Source organism: Citrus clementina, unplaced genomic scaffold, assembly GCF_000493195.1.
Source record: "Citrus clementina cultivar Clemenules unplaced genomic scaffold, Citrus_clementina_v1.0 scaffold_1, whole genome shotgun sequence".
NCBI lineage: Eukaryota > Viridiplantae > Streptophyta > Magnoliopsida > Sapindales > Rutaceae > Citrus > Citrus x clementina.
In genome coordinates, this window is record NW_006263303.1 from 22,701,533 (window position 1) to 22,723,858 (window position 22,326).

Here is a 22,326-nt window from a genome sequence, read left to right on the forward strand (position 1 = left end):
TTTGACAAAACTAAAAAACCATCTCAATAAGTTGAATGTCCCAACATTTTTGTTATGTTTTAAGAAAATTGATAAGCAATTTGTACTAGGGTCGTAAAATTACTCCGTTTTTGTATTTCATTTTAAAACAGAGTTTCAAAAACCGCCCGAGTTAAAAACCCCCCCTAAAATCTCTGTATGCGCGCCGTTATATGATACGAGTCTTATCTTAAAAACAAAACCCAGCATACACTCTCTTCAAAATCCAAAGAAATGACTTCACTTTCTCTGAAAACCAAAATTTCTCTCAATCCAAACAACTCTGCTCTTCATTTTAATGTACCAAACAAGCTTCAACACACCAACTTTCCGAAGAAAGGCAAAATAAAAATCAAAGTAACATGCTCAGCCACTGACCAACCACCGCAGCAACAACAACAGCAAACTTATTCAAAAAAGAAAAGAAATGCAAGTGAAGGAGATAAAGGGATTGACCCAGTTGGGTTCCTCAACAAAGTTGGCATTACACATAAACCCCTTGCGCAGTTTCTTCGAGAAAGGTAAACTTTTGGCAAATATTTTGAAAAAAAAAAAAAAAGGCAAAGAACTGTAAATAGTATGTTAATATTGAGAAAGTGGGGGTAAAAAAAGAACTTGAAGTCTATAACAAACTCATTTCGCTATTTGTCTGAGCAAGACTGACAAAATATTGATAATTGTTTTATTAATTGTTAAACTGGCAGGCACAAAGAGTTGAAGAACCGTAAAGATGAGATTTTTAAAAGATTTCTCAATTTGATGGAGTTCTCTACCGGGTTAGTTCTTATATTCTACTTGAATTGTTATGGAGTTTTGGTACTTTCGTTTGTGTTTTCTTAGGTCAGTAATGATTGATGTTAAAGTCTAAACTTTTACAATGGTTGGATGATTGTTTTTTTTTTATCTGTTTGTAAAGTTGGCAGTGTCTTGATTTTGATCTTTATGTTGGAAGTTTTTTGATATATTTTAATTTTTAACAGAGATTTATGTTGTTGAGGATTTGTTGAGTTGAGTTTTTGATTTCATAGTCTTGATATTTTTGTCTAGATATGAGATAGTGGGTATGCATCGGAATGTGGAACATCGGGTGGATTTCATGGACTGGGCTCCAGGTTTGACACAAATTAAAATTTTGTTCATTTAGCAAAGTTCTTGATCAGTTGGAGGATCCCAATTTTCAAAATAATAACTTCAATTCTGAAATTTTTTTAATTTACCTGACTTAACCAATCATTTTCCTGAATGCTGTCATGGCTGCAAGTCACCAAACTATTATTGTGTGAATTAACAACATCATCATCTTCAATTCTAAATTCTCTCATGATAAATCAGCTTTTAATTTGTCAAAACTTCTCTGCTTTTGGTAGATCACATCTTCAATTTAAGCCTTCTTGAATGTAGGTGCTCGTTATTGTGCATTAGTTGGTGACTTCAATGGATGGTCACCGACGGAAAATTGTGCACGTGAAGGTCACTTGGGCCATGATGATTACGGGTATTGGTTTATCATTCTTGAAGATAAATTAAGGGAAGGAGAGAAACCAGATGAACTCTATTTTCAGCAGTATAACTATGTGGATGACTATGATAAAGGTGACAGTGGAGTTAGCATTCAAGAGATTTTCAAGCGAGCAAATGATGAGTACTGGGAACCTGGAGAGGATCGATTTGTTAAAAATCGTTTTGAACTTCCAGCAAAGTTATATGAGCAACTTTTTGGGCCTAATGGTCCTCAAACATTACAAGAACTGGAGGAAATGCCGGACGCACAAACGACTTATAAAGCGTGGAAAGAACAGCATAAAGATGATCTACCAAGTAACCTGCCTTCTTATGATGTTATTGATAATGGAAAGGATTATGACGTCTTCAATGTTGCTAGTGATCCTCGGTGGCAAGAAAAATTTCGTTCTAAGGAACCTCCCATTCCATACTGGTTGGAGACACGTAAAGGAAGGAAGGCATGGTTGAAGAAGTACACTCCTGGAATTCCTCATGGGAGCAAATACAGGGTCTATTTCAACACTCCTGATGGGCCGTTGGAGAGAATACCTGCTTGGGCTACTTATGTACAACCAGGTAAATATGCTCTGCATCTGCTAGAAGTCGTTCTTACTTTTTCATGGTAATCTGTGGAGGAACTGATCTCCTTGTTCTGCTTCTAGTTAATGTTTATCTGATTTTAACTGACATATCCAAGGTACTTTTGGTAGTGGTCTTTTTGTGGTTTGATTAAGTTGAATTGGCAAGCTATTTATCAATTGTTTTTCCATCATAATTCTCTGAGTGGTGGCATCATGAAAACATTTCTGATTGGCAGGAAACTTTTAGTCTATTTTTCTGAAATCATTAGCTTGATTGATTCTAAATGGAGAGTATACATCAGTTAGATAGGAATATTACCTATTGCTAGTGTTACCAACTTTCAAATTGTACTCTGCATGCCTGTGGCCATGGTTCTTCTATTCATTCTTATCTTGAACATTACTCTTGCGCTCATTATTGCCTTTCCTTTGCTTTGTGGTGTACCTTCTGCTTTGATTTCAATAGATACCTGCAAGTTGCATGTCATTCTCTTTATCTGAATCCTTTTCATCTGATTCAGATGCCGATGGAAAGGAAGCTTTTGCAATCCACTGGGAACCATCCCCCGAATTTGCATATAAATGGAGAAACACGCGCCCCAAAGTGCCAAAGTCCTTGCGTATATATGAATGTCATGTTGGAATAAGTGGATCAAAGCCAAAAATATCTTCATTCAATGAGTTTACAGAGAAGGTGACTTCATGAATGTTGCTTTTACCAATGGCTTATATTGTAGTATAATAATCATTTTTCTCCTGGTTCGCACTAAAGCTTTCCTCTTTTAGGTCCTTCCTCATGTGAAGGAAGCCGGATACAATGTAATCCAGTTATTTGGAGTTGTTGAGCACAAAGATTACTTCACAGTTGGTTATAGAGTAAGTTAACTTTTTTTTTTACCCCTATTTGTTAATTGAAAACTTGGTAAAATTTACATTTGGTGTTCCCAAATTTGCAGACATCCTACTTTCTGGTTAATATTTGATCATGTCATGTATAATAATCGGAAATAAAATACTGAAATCAGTAATTAGTAATTGGAAAGTTGAAATTTGATTGCCAAATCATTTCTAGTTTGTTATAATGTAATCGTTTTTCATAGTTGGTGCAAACTTATGTCACATGCGTGGTATTTGTAGTTTAGCTACGCATAATACTGGAGGATGTAACACATTTAATAGCTGGGTTCATATTTTCAAATGTTTCCCATTTTGTTTTCTCAAAAAAAAAAAAATTATACTTTTGAAAGATGTTCATTCACCATCACTTTCTGTTGATCTATTACTTATTTGATATAGTACTATGGATGTTACAAAATATCTCCACTGTAACACAGGTCACCAACTTGTATGCTGTTAGCAGCAGATATGGCACTCCTGATGACTTCAAGCGTTTGGTTGACGAAGCACACGGTTACCATTCCTCACCTGATTCCATTCAATTTTTTATTTCAATGGTAACCATAGCAACCGCCTTTATGCTCTTCACAGCTGAGCAACTGCTATAATCTTTTATAGCTTCCTGAGATTGCTGTGTACTTGCACTTTCATATTGAAATTCTATTACAGATTCAAGAACAGATTGTAACACATAGATAGTGTTGTAAGATGTTGGCAGTTAGTATAGCTTCTGTAATGTTAAATACCATTTTCATTTTACAGGACTAGGACTGCTGGTCTTCTTAGACATTGTCCATTCCTACTCAGCGGCAGACCAGATGGTTGGACTATCACAGTTTGATGGATCAAATGACTGCTACTTCCACACTGGTAAAAATGTTGCTAATACTGACAGACTAAAACTATCTTCTCCAATTAAATTAGGTTCTTACTTTTGCTTGCCCCTCTACTCAATCAACTTTTATGCAGCACAGATCATATTCTTTTGCGTGGTGTTGTATTATGCACATATGATACCTGGTATCATGTTCGTAGATGTAGCATCATTCTATTTTCTGTTTCACTAACATATTTGCTTTGCCCAAATTTTCTTACTTGAATAGGTAAACGAGGTTTTCACAAATATTGGGGAACCAGGATGTTCAAATATGATGACCTTGATGTGCTACATTTTCTCCTTTCAAATCTGAATTGGTAAACGTTACGAACTTCTATACTTTTAAATTCCAAGATGTAGCATTAGCAGAATGTATCATTTTCTATTCTGTAAGTTTGTACCTAACTCTGGATGCTCTACATTATTAGATGTCGGTTGATCTTTTTAACTATAAAATGTTGTACATTTACTTTGGGTAGGAGACATTACCGTTGCTTATGTGATGGTCTTTGATCAGGTGGGTTGTGGAATATCAGATTGACGGTTTTCAGTTCCATTCCCTCTCATCAATGATATATACGCACAATGGTTTTGCTTCTTTAACGGGTGACTTGGAGGAGTAAGGCCTTCTATTCAAACATTTGTCAAATCCTATTTTTGATAACATTTTGCCCCTGTGTTCTTTCCTTATGTTTCCTTGTTTTGAGTTTTTTAGATTTACAATCAGAATGCCCTAGCTTATAAAAGTGTTGCTTCATTGTAGCCTCAAAATAATCTATTTCTTTGTTTGAGCTCTGTGATAACAGTTTTGTCTTTGGTTTTCGTATCTGCAATTTCACCATAGGAGGAAATATTATTGATTGTGTGATGCAGTGTCAGTGGATTTGATCCAAGTTAATGTAGGGAGGAAACTGACTGATTTGCAATTAAACCCCCAATATTCAACTTCACAATTATTCTTGATATGTTTGCTCTGTAAACTTTATTGCAACCAGTTCAATGTTCATTTCAACATGAAGTGTTCTTGTTGCAGGTACTGCAATCAGTATGTTGACAAGGATGCATTATTATATCTTATTTTGGCAAATGAGATACTGCATGCTCTTCATCCAAATATTATAACAATTGCTGAAGATGTAAGTATCGCAGTTTGTGTGCTTTTCAGCTCACAATCAAAACTCAGCATTTTGTCTTGGCCTTCTTATTATGGTTAAGATCAAACAAGCGTTACTCACTCTAAAATGGCATCTTCTTTTCCAGGCAACATATTATCCTGGACTATGTGAACCAACTACTCAAGGCGGATTGGGATTTGATTATTTTCTCAATCTTTCTGCATCAGAGATGTGGTTGTCGTTTCTTGAGAATACTCCTGATCACGAATGGAGCATGAGCAAGGTTGTTATTTGATTATCAGATGTTATTTCAGCATCAAATGAGATTTGTTGTTGCTTTGTGAATTATCTCTCTAATCATTTTTTGTCGTCCAGTTTCAAAATTTATTGAACTTGATTCTATCATGTAGATTGTCAGCACATTAGTGGGCAATGGGCAATATTCCGATAAGATGATTATGTATGCCGAAAACCATAATCAGGTAATCATCTGTTTTAATCTCTTGTTTCACATCAGAGTTAAATTTTCTACAGATTTTAACTTATATTCATTTGGATAATGACTACAGCCTGCTTTAACAATTTTGTGTGTAGTCCATATCTGGAGGGCAGTCATTTGCAGAGATATTGTTTGGTGAAATCTCAGAGCATTCTCCTGACACAAATAATTTGTTGCTGAGAGGGTGTTCACTGCACAAAGTATGCCATACACTTGTATTTTATTCTTTCTTCTCTTTTTTTTATTTCCTCGCAAATTAGATTACAATTGTCATTTTCCTCTTTTTTAAATGCAGTGCTTTCTGAATGTTCCACATGCCAATGATTCAACAACTTAATTTGTTTCAACAGCTTTAGAAAGTAGATTTTTTTTTTTTTTTGGCATAGCATGGATGTCATATTGTCACTGTTATAAATTGTATAAACTTTTTATGTCCAGTTGATTCATTCTTTCGTTTGATACATATATTTTAATTAGTTTTATTTTGTCTCAATATAGATGATCAGATTGATTACATTTACTATTGGTGGTCATGCTTATCTCAACTTCATGGGCAATGAATTTGGCCACCCAAAGGTGAGGTTTTATTGTTCAGATTGTTGAATTCGTTGAATATAAATTATTTTTTCTGATTAATGATTTTTCATGAACCAGAGGGTCGAGTTCCCAATGCCAAGCAACAATTTCTCATTTTCTCTTGCCAATCGTCACTGGGATTTGCTAGCCAACAGACTACATTCCAACTTATATTCCTTTGATCAGGTGTTAGTTCACTTAATATTACAGCCTTTATTTTAGTTTATTTATATATGATAAGACCTTAAGGTTTCTTTTTCTGTTCGAACTGACTTCAATATTGTACTAGATGCTGAAAAGTACTGTAAGCATTTAGTGCTTCTGTTAATTATATTCTCCTGCCACATGAATGGAGTATACTGCACATGATTTTATTTGGATGCCATCTACACTTGTTTCATGAACTTCTTATGTTGTCTTTTTTAGTCATCGAGCATGACATAGATTGATGGCACTGGTACCAATTTACAACATTTTTGCTCTTTCTAGGAACTGATGAAGTTGGATGAAAATGCAAAGGTGCTTCTGAGAGGTTCGCCTAGCGTTCACCATGTGAATGATGCCAAGATGGTATATAAAATCCTCTTCCTTTCTATTACTTGTCATTGTAATCCTTGATGCATCTTCTTATGTTGCCTTTTACCAGCTTATAGTGGATCTGTTTGCATTGGTGAACTCATGCCTACATGTTTGTTTGCAAGGGAATATGTTACGAATTTTTACCAGGGGTGGGATAACCCAACGGCATTGTATAGACACAGAGGTTGTAACAGTTTTACAAGTTAATTTTGCATTAACCAAACTGCAATTTCAGTATTGTAGGTCTTCGCCATAAAGTATTTTGATAGTGGCACTGTGTTTTATGGACAATCTAGCTTTTCAAATTTTTAAACTGTGATTCTTTTAATTTATGTATCTTCTGCTGAACAATTAACGTGCATATGGTAGTATTGTTTGCAATGCATAACTTTCATGCTCGTCGCTTTCTGTTTTCCAGCTGATTTTTATTCTACATTATTAACATTCTTTAATGTATCTTAGTGTTTTTCGGATGGTAAGCAACATAATTTTGTTACTAACTGCCGCAACATGTGGCTGTCCACAGGTAATATGTTATATGAGAGGTCCTCTTGTCTTCATATTCAACTTTCATCCAACAGATTCTTATGAAGACTACTCTGTGGGCGTGGAAGAAGCTGGAGAGTATCAAGTAAGTATTGTTCAATGCCAATTGTAGTAACTTCTATCAGTCACATATTGAAGTCTAATTCCTACTGTGAAAATGATCTCTGGGAATATGGGAATATTATGATTCCCAGGGGTGAAACATATTTATACCCAAAATATAAATACCGTTGCTTTAATGCAAGTGTATTGGGCAAGCTGAGCTGTTATAAGCTGTGGACTGTTAGGCTTCAAAAAGAACAACACTTACTTTTTTTTGGGTTTTTGTGATCATTTGTCGCATCTGGATTCATGTAGTTTAACTAGAGCAACATTTTTAATGGTACAGATAATACTAAATACTGATGAAAGTAAGTTTGGAGGTCAAGGACTTATTAAGGAGCACCAATATCTTCAAAGGACCATCAGCAAAAGGTGGTAAATAATAACTTTTTTTTATGCTTTCCGCATCTTCCTAATAATTCTGTTTTCTGCATTCTGTTTTGTTTAGCTCTTTTGCATGATTTTAACACCTGTCTTTGCAGAGTTGATGGTTTGCGAAACTGCATAGAGGTGCCTCTACCTAGTAGGACTGCCCAGGTTGGTAAATTTTGCCGCAATACTCTGTCATAACGTTTGCCTCATTTCTCACGAGGAACTAATCTTTTCCATATTCACAGGTTTATAAACTGAGCCGGATCTTAAGAATCTAAGACATTTTGCATTCCGAACAGATACTTGCAGAAATTCGAGAACGAGAAGACTAATTACATCTTTGTTAAGTCACTCAAATGAGAAATTTTCTCATTGATGGAGAGATGTTCTGTACTTCAGAACCCCAATCAGCTTGTGAAGAGAAAGAAATGCATTTGTCCACCGATATTTTGCTACACTAGCTGGTATGGGTGTTCAGAATCCAATCTGATCCGCTCAATCTGTAGAAATTCGATCTGTAAATTGATGGATTGGATTTGATTGAAATTTTGAAAATCCGTAGTTGGTGGATTATATATGGATTCACTTCTGTAAATTCTCAAAAATTCGTGAATTCGTAAAAAAATAAAAAATATTTATTTAATAAAAAAATTAAACTTGTAAATATAGCATTATATTTACTAATAAATAAATAAGTTAAAATATATTTACATTAACAACATATTATATCTTATCTGATAATAACATAAAATAAAAATAATCAAATAAAAAATACAGCTTTCTATTCAATTAATTTTCATGTATTGAATTAAATAAATGATATTTTTCTTTTTGGTGTGTTATATTTTAAAACTTTAAAAGTATTTTCTAATTTTATTTAAACAATTAATTTATTTAAATTTTTTTTAATTTTGAATTTGTTCGGTGGTAAAATTATTTTTATATTATTTTTTTATTTAGTCCGTTCATGAATAGAACTTGATTTAAAATTTTTAGCTCACAAACCAATCTGTAAAATGGTAGATTGGATATAAATTAGGTTAAATCTGCATTCGGTCCACATGTATATAGATTGGATTTAAATTGAATTTTATTAATTCGTGGATTGGATTGGATTAAAAATTTATAATTTATAAAATTATGAATTAGATATGAATTGATGTCCAATCCGCGAACACCCCGACCAACTGGTAATGGGCGACTAATTTGTCTCTCCGAAGCTCCTTCGAGCTAAACTTCATGCGTACACAAGGCAATGATGCTTGAAGGAGGGGCCTCCTCGGAACAAATTGATGGAAGAAATCTTATCCTGCTTTCATGTTAGGAGAGAATGCTGACAAACGCAATACGGCATTCCTGCTCATTGCCCAATGCTAAACAAGGTAGACTGGAGGACGAAAATTTTGATGTTACCAATTCTTAAAAGTTATACTGATTTATATGTTCCAATCCTTTATTGCAGTGTAATTTTGTCGATCTGAAATAATGTTTCAGTACACTATTTAACCAAACTCATAATTTTCCTATACATAAAGTTGCCATCTTTATTCCAACATGGTCCGAAAGTGTAAAATAAACAAATATAAGATGGAAATTGAAAAAGTGATTATCATTTTCCTTTATTAACAAACAAAGGGCAAAAAAAAATTAAAATAATTTTTATATGATTGCCTTCAATTTGGCCATAATTCTTAGAAGGAACTAGATTTAACATTACTTTGCAAAAAGGTCGTCAAACGGCAAACAGAAAATGAAAGGAGCAAAAGTTGAACACAGTAACGTTCAAAATCTATTACACAAGTGTCTCACCACACGACGCGCATGTAAAGCACGTGGCACCGATTCTCCAGACGTCAGAAGTAAGACGCAGCAAGAAGGAAACGGTCTGTCTCGGTCTCTGCCCTTTGCTTTGTTAATACCGTGAAGGAGACTTGCAGAAAAAGCGCAAGGAAGTTGAGTGAGAGAGAGAGAATGGCGAATCTGCCACAGTCGCTGTCGATGAACGTGCCGTTCGGCGGTGGGCCCAGCGCTTCGAGCCCTAGCGCCCCTGCAGGAGCTGGAGCGAACAAGGACCGGAAAATGGCGTCAGCTGAACATTTGGTACTCGACCTAAGCAATCCTGATTTAAGAGAAAACGCTCTTCTTGAATTATCAAAGGTAAATTTATCTTCGCCTCTTATTTTACAAAAATTAAACCCTAGAGCCTCAGTTTTGGCTTTTATTATTACTTTCTTATTTATATACATTTTCTTGGCTATGAATTAGAAGCTAGGGTTTTGAGATGCCAATGCAATTTTGTTATAATTTTGATTGATGATTTGAACATGTAAATATGGCTAAGGAGTATATACATTTGGTTCCTTTTCTCATGATCCTAAGATTAAGAGCAGTGAGGATTATATTTGGTTTCAAGGGGGTCTTTGTCCAACATTGGTGTTTTCTTGGCCTTCTTCAAATCAGGATGGATTCCCTCTTGATTTGAGCTCTCAGAAAATACATGCATGTGATTGGTATGTAAAAATCGTGAACATAATAAAAGAGTAGAGAACGTGGATAGAAATGCACACATGTCAAAACCTTCAAAGGTTAGATCAAGAGGGAATTCCAATTCTTTTTCTGTCAAATGAGTTTTTTTAACGTTGTTAACCAAAGTGAAATTGAAACATAATTCATCTTGTTCAAATTTTGCTTCAAAGAATTAGATAGCCTGTGGAGACAGGTTTTCATTTATCCAATGACTAGAGTTGACGTATTTGAATGCATGCTGCCGATGCTCGTTCTATCATGTGGTTTATGCAGTTTAAGTGTTTGAGATTTGTGTGCTGTATATAAACTAGTGTCCACCTTTGGTTTCATTTTTTAGAACAAGGAATTATTTCAAGATTTGGCTCCTTTCGTGTGGAATTCTTTTGGTACTATAGCTGCACTCATACAGGTATGCCTAATAAACTTATGTTTTGTTTTTGTTTTTATTTTTTAGAAGAGAGAATTATTTCAAGATTTGGCTCCCTTGTTGTGGAATTCTTTTGGTACTATTGCTGCATTATTACAGGTATGCTCTTTATTTGTTGGTCTTCTATTTTTGTGTTTCTTCCCTCAGCCCCATCATTTGTCATAATTTTATATAGCTCATTCAGCAATATACTGCTTACACAACGAATCTCTTTGTCTCTTTCATTACTTTTTCCCCCCTTACTGAAGCTTCTGCCTTTCTGTATAAAAGTTATGGTATGCTACATGTTTAGTTAGGGATAATTTATGTTGTTCTGATGTCGTAATTTGAGAAAGGATTAATTATAAAGCAGCAGGATGAACGGTTATGAGGAAAATGGAAAGTGGACGATTTTTTAATGGAAAGCCATGCATTTGCTTATTGTCTTTATAATCAACTTCCGGAAAGGTCATCTGTTGTTTTTTGTGCTACATCTGTCTCTGTGCAGGAATGCAGTAATAATTGAGTTGTAATGTAGTCAGTTATTATTTTCTCTGTTCGTCATATTGGATTCACATGTTTTACCACCTTTTATCAGGAGATAGTATCAATATACCCTGTTCTATCACCACCAAACCTTACTCCTGCACAATCAAACCGAGTTTGCAATGCACTTGCTCTTCTTCAGGTCAGTTTCATTTCTTGACGTTTTGCTATTAACTTATTGATTCATCTTGGACTTAATTGTTACATCTGAAAAATTGGATTGTTTTTGGTTTTCACCTCATATGTATTTAAGTAGCATCCAAGAGAGAGTTAAATGTCTAATCTTTGTTGTCAAGTGTCTTCACTATCCTTGGTGGTAGTTTGCCTCATGTTATATTTTTGGGATATGAACTAGGATGTTGCGTGTTTTATTTTCCTGAATAATGTCTCTTTACTGACAAAAGAGCAAAAAGATGTGAGTTTTCATTCTGCACGATGTTAAAAGAATTAATAGCTGCACACTACAGTAAAGGAATGGTAGTTTTCGAAGATCCACGTGCTTGCATTGAAAGTCAGTCAAACTGGTTTAAAAATATAAGTTTTATGTCTCGTGTTCTCACTTATTGTACTTATGTGTTAATGACTTTGCGCAAATAATTCTGTTGAATTTAGTTATCTCAATTGCTGTAAATTCCTGTATTTTTCAATTTAGAGGCAAAAGTTATTAATGCTTCACAATGTTATTTTACAGTGTGTAGCCTCCCATCCAGACACAAGGATGTTGTTTCTCAATGGTAATCTTTGTAATCTTGCTGTATTCATTAGATGATTTTTCTTTTTCAATTCAAGAATCACCACAATTTTCTATAGGAGATGGTTGTTTAGGAAGATGCATATTTTAACATTTATTTGTCATGGGATGGTTCTTGCAGCTGATTGTTTCTCTTTGCAGCTCATATACCATTGTATTTGTACCCTTTCCTGAATACAACAAGCAAGTCAAGGCCCTTTGAGTACTTGAGACTTACAAGCTTAGGTGTTATTGGTGCCCTGGTGAAGGTACTTAATCATCACTGACTTCGAATTGCTCCAATTCATATATTATCTTGTCCATTTTCATTTGATAGGTATTTTCTTTCTAATAAAGATGATTGTTGTATCCTCCTTCCATTTCAGGTTGATGACACAGAAGTTATTAGCTTCCTTCTTTCAACAGAAATAATCCCACTCTGCCTGCGGACCATGGAGATGGGCAGCGAGTTGTCAAAAACAGTTGAGTGTGCTGATTTGTAGCCTTTTCTTTTCTGAGTGCTTTATATATTAAAATTTTCCATTTTCTCTGTTTCATCTGTAATACCATCTGAAAAGGCGTTGTTTCTTTTGACATGGAATTTCTGCTTGGAATGTATGTTGAAAACAATGTCATTCAACAACGTCAGTCAATCCGCTAAAAGTATTTAATTTCAGTTGATTCTGGATTCACTCAGAAAGTATTTTGGGGCTGTTTTTAGAAGACAGATTGCCATTGAGATCTCAAAAGTGCTACTGCTTTATATTTTAATCATCTATTGACAAATATTGGTGGAGATGATAAAATTGGAATTTGAATATGTAGATATGGACTCAGTTTTTGTACTTTGACATTTATGACGAAAGCCAACCCATTTTTTAAGTTCCCCCTTGATGAGAAAGGAGTTGCATTCAAACACATGGTCCCAATTTACGGTCCATCAATGCTTGACTAAAGCTTTGTGATGGCAGGTTGCGACATTTATAGTGCAGAAAATATTGTTAGATGATGTGGGCTTGGATTATATTTGTACTACAGCAGAGAGGTTTTTTGCAGTAGGGCGAGTTTTGGGGAACATGGTTGCGGCACTTGCTGAGCAACCTTCTTCGCGGCTGCTCAAGCATATTATTCGATGTTATCTGCGATTGTCAGACAATCCGAGGTGGTTTAGCTAAACAGATTTCCTTACTGCTCCCATTTCGTTTCCTTCATTCTCTTGCACAAGTTTCTAGTTCAGGTTCTTAATAGACATTTTGTTTGACTGTTCTACCGCAGGGCTTGTGATGCTCTAAGAAGTTGCCTTCCAGACATGTTAAGAGATGCCACCTTCAGTAGTTGCCTTCGTGTGAGTGCCATTAGTAAATGTTTATATTATTCTCTTTATATTTCATTACCTGTGAATGAGCTTCAGTCACATGCATTTGAGGGGTTTGGATTCCATATGGTGTAGCTTTAGTTTTTGAATATCAAATGAATGAAATTTTGAAGGTGACTGAAAATTTGATCCTTATGTCCAATGGGTCAGTTACTCAACTTATAATCTCTTCAAAAGAGAATTATCTCATCAAACTTAGCGCTGGACTTGAATCTTTTTAGGTTGCTTTCCATTTTTTTGGTTCCATGTGCTCTCGCATTCGCTTTTGGCCCACCCCAACATTATGCTTTTTATCAATGTTGGCAGGAAGATCCAACAACAAGGAGATGGCTGCAACAGCTGCTTCATAATGTTGGAGTCAATCGAGTTCCAACACTTCAGGCTGGAACAGCATTTGATCATATGCTGGTGAGCTGAATTGGAAGCAAAGCAATTTTTCAATCTATTTGATGCCCATAGTTGCACGTCCAAACTGCGCATCGTAGGCTGATTCATAACATTTTCACCTTTTTGTTTATGTCAATTTCTGTGGTTTAGTGTCTGTAATTAATGGGTGTTTAAGAGAGAATCAGGTCAGGGGTGAAAACAACAAAGTTGGTTTAATCACCTGAGTTAGCTATAACTTGTCATCTGCCTCTCATTTGTAGCGTAGTAGTTTGTGATCAAGCTATTTTGTTTTGCATTGAGTGGCATCATGCTCAAAACTTTCAAATAATTGTCGTCTTTATTTTCTGTGTTGGGGTGCGTGATGACCCACCATTTACCTATTGCAGAGTTAAAAACTTTGCTGATAAAATAATTCTTTTTTTTTTCTTTAAACTGAAATTTCTCTCTCGGTGATTTTGAAATGGATGGTGAATTGAACCTAATGGCGGGTGTGTTTGGCACATAGCATTAAACCGCATTATAATCTTGTATTAATAAAATACTATACTATATTTGGTTAAAAATTAACTTTGTATTAGACCATATAAAATTCCTAATGCAATACATTCAAATGTCGCAAAAATAAACGTGTGGGGTAATTACGGTCCATTGCATGGTTGCATGGGGTGTCGTAATTATGCTTCATTGCGTGGAAAAGGGGAAAAGGGGAGAGGAAAAAAAAGAAGAAAATTGAAGAAGACGAAGAATGGAGGAGAAATGTCCACAATAAGAACGAGACCCCCAAATCCCAGAAGGCCGGAAATGTCCACAACTACCATCTCCAATGACGAACGCGACTTCTCTTCCGCTGCCGCAAGCGCTGATTACGTCACCAAAAAACTGCTATACAAGCACCGAAAAGTAGCCATATTCTTTGCATATTGTGGCGTCCATTACGACGGCATGCAAAAGTATCTAGGCGTCAAAACCATTGAAGGATCTCGAAGACTCAACAATTTAAGAGTAATCAAATGATGTGGTATTTATCAATTATTTAGTGAGATGATATAATTAGTTCACTCAAAATTTTATAAAGAGTTATCAATTAACTAACAAACGTGACATCTTTTGAGATAATTATTTGAGATAAAAATTTAGAATGTTTATCATTACTCATAATCAAAGTCACATAACTCTATGAGAAATCACAGAATTTGTAAGAAAGAGAAAGAAAAAAAAACAAAGGAAAAGAAAAAGAAAGAAAAAGAAAACGGAGGCAAAGAAAAAGAAAGAAAAGAAGGAAACAACAAAGAACCTGAAAGTTCTGAAAATAAAAGAAAAGAAGCCTTTAAAGAAAGAGAAAAGTAACAAAAGGGGTGCTTGTAAGTGTTGTTGAATCACATGTATGAGTATTACTTGAATTATTTAGTACATCCCACTTTCTTAGTGATTATATTATAATTATCGTATTATTTATTATTTTATAGTTATCTTGTGCTATATATAAATTTTTTATTCCATCGTCATAACTCATAAGATGATTTTTAAACTAATTTTGAATGTTTTAATTATTTATTAATGTTGTAATATTATTTCGAGGTTATTTCATTGAAAATTTTACTTCAATCATTATTTCACATTTTATATATTTAGAAAATATTCAAAAAATAAATGTTATACTGTCGAAAATTTAAGGATATAAGCTTTGATCTTTATAAAGAATTATAATTTTTCAATATTTATACTATAAAAATAATATTAAATTTTTAAAATTTAAGACTTCTATATTTAGTATTTTTCTAAGTACTAATAAATATTATTTTTAAATATAGAATTTAAATTAATCACCAAAAAGATAATACAATACAATGCGATACTAACATAATATAACTAAAAATTAATACAGTATAGTATAGCATCAAACATTATACAATATTATTATAATATATTATTAATGCAATACAATATAATATAATATAATATACTTATATTAATATAATATAATATTAAGGATGGCAGGAGAGGAGGGGACTGATATCTCCATACCTATCCTTGATATTTTGCATATGTGCCCATCTTCTCCCCATCCCCGTCAGAATTGCTTGATGAAATTCATGTCCTCTCCCCGAATAATAATAAGGGATCCCCAAGAATTCTCAATCCTCAAATAATTAATACATTTTTAGTTTTTTATTTTATTTTAATTATATTAAAATAAAATTTTAATAAAAGTAGACATAAGGTGGCTGCTGGCTGCTATTGAAAATTAAAAATTAAAAATTAAATTTTATGATTTTGCTTTCACTTTTTTTTTATTAGATAAAAAGTTAAAATATTTGATGAATATCATAATAAACAAAAATTTTGTGGCTAAAAGGATCTTATCCGGCCTTTTGAATGTCCTGAACATAAATTTAAGACTATAACTAGTCAATTAGGCCTAAAAGTTTAATAATATAAATATTTTGATATTTGTTATTTATACTAATATTTAATATTTTATAATTTAAATTTTATTATTTATTCATTAATAATTTTAAAAAAAATAAAATTAAAAATTAAAATAGAAAAATGGGGATGGAATGAGGATTCCACCTCCTCCATATCTCTTTTCTAAATAAAAAGCTTGGTGAGAAATCATCCCATCTCTTCTAGAAATAAAAAATTAAGTATAAAATTATCTCCATATATTTTTTGAATGGAAATTTTTTTTTAAAATCCCCGTCTCATGGGAATTTTTACCATCTCCATATAATATAATACAAGATAATGTGTGAAACACATTCAATAATTATTAAAGGATAAATAACAATAATCATAATAAATGAAGACACCGCAAGGCCACGGGCTTTGATGTTCTGAATTGGGTGATGCCGCTGTCCAAAGGCCATGCGATGACCTGAGATTTTGCTTTTAAAAGATACCGGACGTGGACTGCAACTGCCACTGCAAAACATAAGAATAGAAGTTGGCAAGTTGGCAGCATTCATTATAAGGATTGGATTTGGAAATAAATAATGTTATGATTGACTTTTAAAACTTAATTTTAATCATCATTTAATTAATAATAAATGGCATGTGAAATAGTCCGATAATTGGTATTAGAAATCCTAAAAAGATTATCATGTAATTAGTGTGGCAAGAAATACCATAATCAATTCTTTTTTCTTTTCGAAAGGGTATAATAAATTCTTCCAAAACTACCCAAAAAATACATAATTTAATTAATAAATAAATAGAAATTCCAAGGTTCCTGCACTTTGATAAAACACTAAAAACCTTTAAAAAAAAACTATTATACTATATCGTGGAATACACCAAATAAGCACTCATAAATAAATATCACTTCTATGACATTTTTTTTTAATAACCGTTAGAATGTCAGGTACCAGAGTACCATGTGATTGTTGGCATATATCAACATTTGGAAAATTTTTATAAAGTTCTAATTTTTTACTATCTTCAATCTTGATATTTATAGGTATACTTCTAATGGTGAAAAGTAATTTTCCTGAGATTTTGGTAGGTGAGTACATCTCTATTTTAACAAAATGAAGAAATCATTGAAATACAAAAATAATTTTATGAAATTTCGTACTTTATTAAAATAAAAGATAACTGAAAAAATGAAAAACAAAATATACGCTAGTTATATTTGCGTCGTCATTATTTACCCTAAATTCTAAAATAAATAACAAGAATAATAATAATAATAATTACGTCATTATTTGTGTGGTTGTTATTGAGTGTATATGTTACATTAATTGTAATATAGGGGCTCCCTAATAATAATAATTGCGTCTTTCACAACATGCTTAAAATTTTACTGATGTCACCGACTTCGCAGTTCGCAGTTCACATTCACTTGTTAAAGAGTTAAAAAAATCTACTTCAAATTTGACTTGTGAATTCCAAGTCTTCCCCTCTCCCTCGTCACGCGCCAACATTCCTTCTCAAACTCACAAGCAATTGGAACTTTCTCTTTTTCTAAAACCCCGAGTCTTCAGTCCACTCAACCCGGTGACTGACTCATTGTTTCTCTCAAAAAATAATGAACCCCGAGTCCTTCACGCTCCCACGCGCCACCGTCACCGATTACCGGCTGCTGAAGGAGGCGATGCTAACCTCCCTCCCGTCTCCCGAGATGGAAGACGCAGTTTTCTACGTGGAGAACATCATCAACTACAACTTCAAAAACAAACGCCTCCTCGAAGAAGCCTTGACGCACTCCTCGTACACCGATTCGACGTCGTATCAGCGGCTCGAGTTCATTGGCGATGCCGCCTTGGGCTTGGCCTTGAGTAATTATGTGTTCTTGGCTTACCCTCAGTTGGATCCTGGACAGCTGTCGCTTCTACGCGCCGCCAATATTAGTACCGAGAAATTAGCGCGCGTGGCCGTCAAGCACGGATTTTATAAGTTCGTCAGACACAGTGCTGCTGCTCTTGATGATAAGGTATAGTCTTAAGTTTGATTTATTGAATTACTTATCTCTTTTTTTTAATTTGGAAATATTAGTGCAGAGCTTTAAAGTTTCTTATGATCCAATGTCTACAGGTTAGGGAGTTTGCCGAAGCAGTGAGCCAAGAAGATAATACGGCTGTGTATGGTGGATCAATAAAAGCACCAAAGGTTCTTGCCGATATTGTTGAATCCATAGCGGCTGCAATTTACGTAGACATTGATTTTGATCTCCAAAAGCTCTGGATGGTCCGTTAGCTAATTTAAATCATCTCTCAACAGCACACTAATACATAATCTTTCTGACTTTTTTTTTTTAGAATTCTATAGTTTTGACTAAAGATAATTGCTTTTGAATGTTTTCTAGATCTTTAGGGGTCTTTTAGAGCCAATTGTAACCCTTGAAGAATTACAGCAACAGCCCCAACCAGTTACACTATTGTTTAAGTTATGTCAGAAAAATGGAAAGCAAGTTGATATCAAGCACTGGAGAAAGAACAGAAAAAATATTGCCAGTGTATACGTGGACGGCAGTTTTGTAGCCTCGGCTTCTTCCGAGCAGAAGGAAATTGCTAAGCTTAATGCTGCAAGGGAAGCTTTGGAAAAGTTAGCACAATCAATGCCAGTTAATTGTGATGTCTGTGAAATTTTTGATGATATTGATGAGAAGTTTGAGATTGAAGCAGCCAAACAGAAATTGCATGAACTCTGCGGAAAGAAGAAGTGGCCCAAACCAAGTTACAAGTATGAACCCATGACCTATTAGTAATTAAATTATAATTTTAGTTAGACTTCATGGAAAATCTTGCGTTTTAACTTTAATCCTTCTTTTACAGATAAATTTGCATCTTCAATTCTGCTGTGAACATATGCATATGATGATGCCTGCATACAGTAGTTTTATCTCATGACATTTTATACCAACATAAATTTGTGAGTGGGTCTTATGGATACTGTATGTTTGAATTCACAAATATTGTGTTATATGCTGATATCAGTATCTTTTAGCTTGTATCAGAATCATTTACATTTGATGTGTTCTTTTAGTTACTTAAACAATGCAGTCCAGCAGTTTAATTCTTCAGTCCATCAGTGACATTATGTCATGCTGTATTCATTTATTTGAATTGACTAAGTTTGTCTGAATTCTGAATTAATAAGTCACATATACTTGCTCGTCTTCTTTCATATAACAGTTTCATGCCCTGCATCTTTCTTAGCCTTCCCACCCTTCCATCTAAGATGTATAACCCCTTTTCATCCTTCCTTGAATTTGTAGGATTGAGAAAGATGAGGGTCCTTCACATGATAAGAAATTTATGTCTGCAGTTCAGATTGCAACTACAGATGGTGTGCTTTTTATCACGGGAGATGAAAAATCAAGAGTAAAGGATGCAGAGAATTCTGCCGCTTCCATGATGCTTCGTGCCTTGCGTGAATCCACTTATCTCTGCTAAATGCATGAATGGAATTAGAAACCACTATCATCTGACTGAACTGTCGTTTGACTACATAATACCACCGGCAAGTCCAGTTCTGAAATATATTAATACTTGTATTCACCATTGAGCTTGATGTACCTGTAACAGCATTGAATCGCCTGTAATTTTAGTTGGCTTCAATCCATTAACAACTTGAGATTGCTGGGAAAACATGGTGTTTTTCCTCCATGATAATTATTGTTCTGTACAGATTTTTCCTATTATTGACCTACATAACTGAAAAAACAAAAGGAAGTTGTGTCTTATTGCCAGTAACATCGCTTGCGATTTCCAAGACCAAATGTGGACGCATAAATGTTTTGTGAACTGTAGCTAAATCTGTGAGATGGTTTCATTGCCTTTTAAGTCTACACATATTATTCATTTCTTTCTATTTACTGAATCTGATTACAAATATCATTTCTGATCTTGCAATTCCTCAATTTAGAGGACTAGACCGTCCAATAAGTTCCTTTGCTTGAACAACGGTTTCCTTGAACCTCTTTACATTGATCTTCAAATTCTGGGCATCAATATACACAGCTCTAGCAGCGTAATAGCCCTTAGCGAATACACTTGCTGGATCAGTAATAACTGGATGATCCCTTCCATAAGTCTGCATGAGAGAGCTCTCCTCTGGTTCGATCTTGTACTCCAAGTATTGCACGCCCATTTCTTTTGTCGGTGCACCGTAGTAATTAGTCGAAGCCCACTCCAGCCCCAATGGCACCACCTGCACCATCACTGCTCCATCAGGCAAGAACACTTGGTTTGTCAGGCCAGCACCGTGAGCTCCGACCAGAACGCTGCACGAGTTCACCAGTGCAGCAAACTTGTTCAAATTTGACATCCTGTTAGGCCTCGTCACAACAACTTCAAATCCTAACTCCTCCATCATGACCACTATTTCATTTTCATTCGAAACCACTCGCGATTTCTTACGAGATATTAGGATTAGTATTGGCTTTTCTCTCTTTATCTCGGAGACATTCTTGATTTTCAGATTGTAGGATTCTCTAAGGAAGTGCTTGAAGTCAAACGCAGAGTACCCTCCGGGAATATCGGTGGCGTTGAGGGCTAACTTGCCATGGTACACAAGTCCTATGACTGCTCCTGGAAAACAGTGAACGGCGTTACCATTTGCAGCTGGATTTATGGCTTCATAATGGGACAAATGGGTTAGAACTTTGCTGTATTTACTCACCCACCAGGGCTTGTAATCAGTAATGAGAAATTTCAGACGGGATCGGAAGTGGCGGGTGGTGATGAATAAAGGAATGATAACTTCATTTATTTCATGGAATACGTTTCCTGTGAAACCACCGGAGGAGAAAACAACTGCCGGGGCATCATGAGTGATACGACATGCAGGGGCGTTTACGTCTCCATTGACTATCTTCACTGGTGAAACTCTACTCATTGCAGTCCCATCATCCCTATTTGCATACGGTTTAAGTGTCCGATTTACGTAGGATTGAGAGGAGGGTACGTAAATTGTTAATCCACTGTTGTCAATTCTAACCGGTTTGTTTACCAGACACAGTTCAGAGTGAAGGTCAGTGTGGCAAGAGAAGCCTGTTGTGTCAAGCTTTATACGATCTTCACCTGTACGCAGATTGAAAGATTTTATTACATTGGTTATTAAATAAATAGCTTTACCATAATTGATTTCACCTACTATATTTTTTTTTTCCAAACATATTTGTACATGAAAGCAAGTTGAGACTGCCAGTGAATTTATATAAGAATACCAGAGCCCAGAGATGAAGAAAGAACCTCTCACAAGTCTTCTTAACAGAAGCTTCACGGACTCATTGATTTCAATGGTTCTATCAGCCTTTTTGTTGTGGATACCTCTCCAATCTGATAACTTTTGCTTCCCTTCAAAATGAAACAGCTCTAGTTAGCCTAGGTAATGAACCAAAGACTCAAAATCTCCGTATCTAATTTTGCCAGGTTTTTTAAGGAAATTACATGACTCAAAAGGTGTCAAATTTGATGTGAAGAGAGCAGCATAAAGACATGTAAGAATAAAAAGAAAAACGAATGATGTTGCACCAAGCGCCATCTTCTTTTGCTCCTTTCCCATTCCTTGTTCTCTATAACTATTTTAGACTTGTATAATGGAGGAGAATTCCACCACACTTAAGCGAAAATAATCATCAGTTGGTGAGTCTATTTGTTTCGATAGCTTGCATCTGTTAATGGTATTCTTTTAATGTATTTGACCATGGAAAGGGACAACTTAGCTATATGCAGAATCATTCTGTGGGTAAGTTCTTCTACAGCTTCAGTTTTTATGTATTAATTTCTCAGGAGTTGTTAGTATTTGATTCTTAATTGCTTGTTTATTCAATCAAGTTATCATTAGCCATCGTTTACTTCTTCTGGCAAGCCTATGGGCTATAAAGACATTTTCTAAGTTTCTCTGACTGCTCATGAGTTTATATTGCTCATCTTCCTTCATTAAAAAAATCACACCTTTCTTGCTAGAAATTCATTATCTTAGTCTTCCCCTACTTTCATCTTTCTCTATGAGACATTTAATTATTGATTCTCTTCTCTTTCCTAGAAATTGCAGAAGTGAGAAAGATGAGGGTCCTACATACCTTCAGTACAAGGTGCAACTCCAAATCGTCTGCTTTGTATGATGTAAGTAGTCGTGTTCCTTGTTTATGATTGTGCTGGATAATCCTCTCATGATATCATAGTATACCCCTATTGTGTAGGATTTCATTGCAAAATTGTCATCAATAGGAGATATGGTAAG

The 22,326-nt window shown here is 34.7% G+C and overlaps 4 protein-coding genes across 7 annotated transcripts; 3 read left to right on the forward strand and 1 right to left on the reverse strand.

Moving 5' to 3' along the window:
- Nucleotides 1-143: 143 nt before the first annotated feature.
- On the forward strand, nucleotides 144-8,310 carry LOC18055214 (1,4-alpha-glucan-branching enzyme 3, chloroplastic/amyloplastic). Of its 3 annotated transcripts, XM_006452368.2 has the most exons (21): nucleotides 144-539; nucleotides 723-794; nucleotides 1,066-1,130; nucleotides 1,420-2,097; nucleotides 2,624-2,796; nucleotides 2,889-2,978; nucleotides 3,437-3,512; nucleotides 3,762-3,869; nucleotides 4,103-4,193; nucleotides 4,394-4,495; nucleotides 4,910-5,012; nucleotides 5,137-5,274; nucleotides 5,402-5,473; nucleotides 5,586-5,690; nucleotides 5,989-6,066; nucleotides 6,145-6,252; nucleotides 6,556-6,636; nucleotides 7,172-7,276; nucleotides 7,580-7,665; nucleotides 7,776-7,830; nucleotides 7,911-8,310. In XM_006452368.2, exons 1-21 carry the CDS (start codon nucleotides 253-255, stop codon nucleotides 7,941-7,943), a joined length of 2,706 nt encoding a protein of 901 aa, XP_006452431.1. In that variant the 5' UTR covers nucleotides 144-252; the 3' UTR covers nucleotides 7,944-8,310. The 3 variants fall into 3 exon arrangements, with proteins under 3 accessions (XP_006452431.1, XP_024034043.1, XP_024034044.1); XM_024178275.1 differs by lacking the exon at nucleotides 4,394-4,495; XM_024178276.1 differs by lacking the exons at nucleotides 7,172-7,276; nucleotides 7,580-7,665; nucleotides 7,776-7,830; nucleotides 7,911-8,310 and adding an exon at nucleotides 6,768-6,894.
- A 1,111-nt stretch (nucleotides 8,311-9,421) lies between these two features.
- Nucleotides 9,422-13,980, forward strand: LOC18055215 (CCR4-NOT transcription complex subunit 9). 2 transcript variants are annotated; one of them, XM_006452369.2, is made up of 9 exons: nucleotides 9,422-9,822; nucleotides 10,529-10,600; nucleotides 11,196-11,285; nucleotides 11,835-11,877; nucleotides 12,036-12,142; nucleotides 12,260-12,355; nucleotides 12,845-13,035; nucleotides 13,149-13,218; nucleotides 13,555-13,980. In XM_006452369.2, exons 1-9 carry the CDS (start codon nucleotides 9,637-9,639, stop codon nucleotides 13,663-13,665), a joined length of 966 nt encoding a protein of 321 aa, XP_006452432.1. In that variant the 5' UTR covers nucleotides 9,422-9,636; the 3' UTR covers nucleotides 13,666-13,980. The 2 variants fall into 2 exon arrangements, with proteins under 2 accessions (XP_006452432.1, XP_024033777.1); XM_024178009.1 differs by lacking the exon at nucleotides 10,529-10,600 and adding an exon at nucleotides 10,646-10,717 and having other exon boundaries at nucleotides 9,423-9,822.
- Nucleotides 13,981-17,506: 3,526 nt separating this feature from the next.
- Nucleotides 17,507-19,884, forward strand: LOC18055216 (ribonuclease 3-like protein 2). The gene is made up of 4 exons (XM_006452370.2): nucleotides 17,507-18,070; nucleotides 18,172-18,324; nucleotides 18,443-18,819; nucleotides 19,355-19,884. Exons 1-4 carry the CDS (start codon nucleotides 17,666-17,668, stop codon nucleotides 19,530-19,532), a joined length of 1,113 nt encoding a protein of 370 aa, XP_006452433.1. The 5' UTR covers nucleotides 17,507-17,665; the 3' UTR covers nucleotides 19,533-19,884.
- A 111-nt stretch (nucleotides 19,885-19,995) lies between these two features.
- On the reverse strand, nucleotides 19,996-22,284 carry LOC18055217 (EGF domain-specific O-linked N-acetylglucosamine transferase). Its single transcript, XM_024177886.1, has 3 exons — nucleotides 22,166-22,284; nucleotides 21,333-21,437; nucleotides 19,996-21,161 (listed from the first exon to the last, which is right to left on the reverse strand). The coding sequence occupies exon 3, from the start codon at nucleotides 20,974-20,976 to the stop codon at nucleotides 19,996-19,998; it is 981 nt and encodes a 326-aa protein (XP_024033654.1). The 5' UTR covers nucleotides 20,977-21,161; nucleotides 21,333-21,437; nucleotides 22,166-22,284.
- Nucleotides 22,285-22,326: the final 42 nt, after the last annotated feature.

What these genes read in the sequence shown, in the direction of transcription:
- LOC18055217 (XM_024177886.1), bottom strand. Translation starts at nt 20,976, where the DNA reads ATGAGTAGAGTTTCACCAGTGAAGATAGTCAATGGAGACGTAAACGCC.
- LOC18055215 (XM_006452369.2), top strand. Translation starts at nt 9,637, where the DNA reads ATGGCGAATCTGCCACAGTCGCTGTCGATGAACGTGCCGTTCGGCGGT. An exon ending in TTATTGGTGCCCTGGTGAAG is followed by an intron (nt 12,143 to 12,259) that starts GTACTTAATCAT and finishes CTTCCATTTCAG; the next exon opens with GTTGATGACACAGAAGTTAT. An exon ending in CCTTCAGTAGTTGCCTTCGT is followed by an intron (nt 13,219 to 13,554) that starts GTGAGTGCCATT and finishes CAATGTTGGCAG; the next exon opens with GAAGATCCAACAACAAGGAG.
- LOC18055216 (XM_006452370.2), top strand. Translation starts at nt 17,666, where the DNA reads ATGAACCCCGAGTCCTTCACGCTCCCACGCGCCACCGTCACCGATTAC. An exon ending in ATCTCCAAAAGCTCTGGATG is followed by an intron (nt 18,325 to 18,442) that starts GTCCGTTAGCTA and finishes AATGTTTTCTAG; the next exon opens with ATCTTTAGGGGTCTTTTAGA. An exon ending in TGGCCCAAACCAAGTTACAA is followed by an intron (nt 18,820 to 19,354) that starts GTATGAACCCAT and finishes TTGAATTTGTAG; the next exon opens with GATTGAGAAAGATGAGGGTC.
- LOC18055214 (XM_006452368.2), top strand. Translation starts at nt 253, where the DNA reads ATGACTTCACTTTCTCTGAAAACCAAAATTTCTCTCAATCCAAACAAC. An exon ending in TTTCATGGACTGGGCTCCAG is followed by an intron (nt 1,131 to 1,419) that starts GTTTGACACAAA and finishes TCTTGAATGTAG; the next exon opens with GTGCTCGTTATTGTGCATTA. An exon ending in ATGCCGAAAACCATAATCAG is followed by an intron (nt 5,474 to 5,585) that starts GTAATCATCTGT and finishes TTTTGTGTGTAG; the next exon opens with TCCATATCTGGAGGGCAGTC.